Consider the following 3,211-nt stretch of genomic DNA (forward strand, 5'->3'; position numbering starts at 1 on the left):
CACGGGATCCTCAATTGTCGGTCTTCGAAAGCCTATGTAACTTCCTACGAAGACTAGTGGTACTGAAATCCCGAACCATAAGAAGACTAAAGTAAACATAGTTCCGAATGGGACTGCCCCTGATGATTTCTGGCCCCAGATGAGTGCATTGAGTACTAGGAAAATGCTAAAGACTGTAGCTGGGAACAGAAAAGCAGTCCTAAGAGCGATTTTCTTCCATTCAGTTCCTTTGAACATCTTATAAAGACGGGCAGAGGCATAACCGGCAAAGAGCCCCATGAGAACCCAAAGCAATAACATTACCGTCATAAGTCCGCCACGGTTGGAAGGGGAAAGGAATCCGAGTGCAGCAAAGATCATAGTCACAAGTACCACCCCTAGAAACTGTACCCCAGTTCCAACATAGACACAGAGTAATTCCGAGTTATTTGGTGACCTGAAAACATCTGCATGGACCAATTTCCATCCAGTTTCTTCCTGGGCCTCCTCCTGTGTCTCAAGTTCATTATACTTAGAGATGTCCCGATAAATTGTCCGCAGCATTATCATTGCAACCATGCCCGAGAGGAAGAGAACAATCATCAAAGAATTTACAATTGAGAACCAATGGATTTGATCATCTGACATTAGAAGGTAAGTGTCCCACCTTGATGCCCATTTCACCTGACTCTCCTGCAGTGCAGAGCATCATCAGAAATGAGAAGGTAAGTTGAAATTTATGGTGGAAAGAACATTTACACATTTAGTAATCACTTGCAAGTAATGGAAAAAAATGAAAACTAGAATTTATTTTTTCAGGTGATGAAGATGACTGTTATCTTGCATATAACCAGAATTATCAGTTATTTTATCACCTCAAATGCGACATCATAAGTGAATATGGCTTCTTGTTTGTCTTCAACTTCTTGTGGAGAATTTGAGGAGGAAACCATGCGCTTTGCATGGGGATCACACGTCACTAGATGAGTATCCTCACTCCATTGTCCTTCATACTCATGCTTAACGCTAAACAAAAGGCAATATAGAAGATAAGTACATGATGCAATACAAACGCCAAAAGAAATCTATGAAGTAAAATAACAAAAACTTGAGCCCTAGATCAAATTATTAAGAAATGAGACCTCCCTAAAGAGCCTACCTACCTGAATGGTACAACCTCAAAACCCACAATCCTTGCCGCTTCAGTCTGTTGATCCTTATGATACTTGACAGTGAAGCTCAAGTGATTGTGAAGAAAATATTTTTCATCCTTGCTCTGCACAGAAGGGAAGAAAATGCTAGTCAAAAAAAATCCTGCAAATAGCTTACCATGGCAGTTTAGGCCTGATAATTTTACTTACTCCGCTGTATTTTCCTTTTAGCCCAACATGAAAACCAAGCTGATAAACGGGAGGACTATCTTGTTCTTTCCTTGGAATGGGAACAACCAATGGGAGATTATCTAAGATCCTGCCACATGAAGCAGAAGAACTGTTAAATGTTGATGCTTTAAAATAATTTCTAGGGAAATTGGTAAAAGATGTTGGATTTGTTAAACGCAACATATTGACCTACATGTTGACACGATATTCATCTTCAATTTTGTCTTTGAATTCTTTTGCAGTTTTGGCATCAAGTGTAAGTCGACAGACAACATTGCACATCTGAGGTTCCCTCATTTTAAACTGATTCATAGACAGCAAGAAAATGTCAATTCCTAACAAATCAATCAAATGGGCCCGAATTCATAAAGGACATAATACTGACCACATAACGGGAGTTCTCAATGCGATCGCCACGAAGTACTTCCCCAAGATTTTCTCTACTGTCGACTATTGCGTCTGGACGACAGAAAGGAAGAGAATAGTACGAGTAAGGGAGCTGAGTCTTTATAGAAGTCAGTTTGTTCACTTTCACATTCAATGGATCTCCCTGCACCCAATTCAACAAAATAACCAAATAAAGAAAGTCAAATGAGTCATGACATATGACTGACAAAGTGGTAATGGGAAGAATCAAGTAAATGTAGGCAACAATTTAGACAGTGCAGGAAATTTCAAATTTATACCTCCACTAATGAATGAATGCAGAAAGAAGCTACTTTGTTACCCGAGCCTTATTTCTATCTGGTAGATTCGCTTGTTTGGCTCCCATTATAATGAGAATTTTTGGGGAAAATGTATACTGGAATAGCAATTTTTTGGAGAATGTGTGTGGGGGGCGCCGTGGGGGGGGGGAGTGGGTTTACGTGTAATATTGTTTTATTGGAGAATATGTGTTTGATAAGAAGAGATAGAAAAATAAATTATGGTTTTAATGGGAGACAAATAAAAATACAATCACCATTTTTCTCTCTACACCTAAATTTTATTATTTTATCTGCATCCACTGTTCAATTTAAAACTTAACAATATTATTCTATACATCCCCAATGTTCTGAAAAGGCCCCTTATGTTGACCGGTGAGAAGTATTGCATATATTGTAGAAGCAATTCTCATCCCCAGAGAAGGGGAAGGGGAAGGGTCCGAAGGGATAAAGTATGGTGGTGGCAGAGACAAGTTGGACAGACAGGTTGGGAGTGGGGTGAAGGTGGAGGTGCAGGGTGATGAGATGGGAAGGATGATGGAACGGTGGTGGCATGGTAAAATTGGCATTTTGATGAAATAATACCTCTTTTACACACTACTTCCGAAACAACCCTCGTGAAAAGATAGAAGCATAGGGACTTCTCTCCATTTCAGAAGAAAAGTTGAACTTTTTGTTGGTATATGAAGGATGGCTAATTGTCTATTAAAAGGTGGGTCTGAATAGCATCTCACCTTATGGTTTCCTTCTCTGACACTAAGTAAATTGATTGCTACACTGTTTTAAATATTGCATTCTTCATTGAGACAACTTTCAGAAGTTACTTGATGACCATTTGTAAGACAACAGGTTGAATAATCGAGGTGCCGCTTGGCTTAGCCAAGAAATCCTTAGTGTGCATGGACATTGCGCACAAGTGCTTACACCTTAAAGTTTATAGGACACCTACATTTCTGCATTAGAGCCAAGATCTCGAGGGTGGATTTGAATGGCCAATTATTATTTAACAAATGCCATGAAATTACAGAATAGCATGCCATGTTTAAACAGAATTAAATGGCACATGCACTGATTGTAACACTAAGCTAGTTATTTATTACTCAATATCCACCTAGTCTCTTCAAAATCTCATCCTCCATTCCCAGA

The 3,211-nt window shown here is 39.2% G+C and overlaps 1 protein-coding gene across 1 annotated transcript; it reads right to left on the reverse strand.

The window, feature by feature from the left end:
* Window positions 1–76: 76 nt before the first annotated feature.
* Window positions 77–2,634, reverse strand: LOC111374673 (transmembrane 9 superfamily member 8-like; the record flags this gene model as incomplete). Its single annotated transcript, XM_022997381.1, has 7 exons — window positions 2,404–2,634; window positions 1,747–1,911; window positions 1,555–1,664; window positions 1,341–1,449; window positions 1,143–1,255; window positions 855–1,005; window positions 77–672 (listed from the first exon to the last, which is right to left on the reverse strand). Coding segments are annotated over exons 1-7 (1,475 nt in total), but the record flags the coding sequence as incomplete, so codon positions are not given.
* Window positions 2,635–3,211: the final 577 nt, after the last annotated feature.

This window comes from Olea europaea, unplaced genomic scaffold (genome assembly GCF_002742605.1).
Source record: "Olea europaea var. sylvestris unplaced genomic scaffold, O_europaea_v1 scaffold12759, whole genome shotgun sequence".
Classification (NCBI taxonomy): domain Eukaryota; kingdom Viridiplantae; phylum Streptophyta; class Magnoliopsida; order Lamiales; family Oleaceae; genus Olea; species Olea europaea.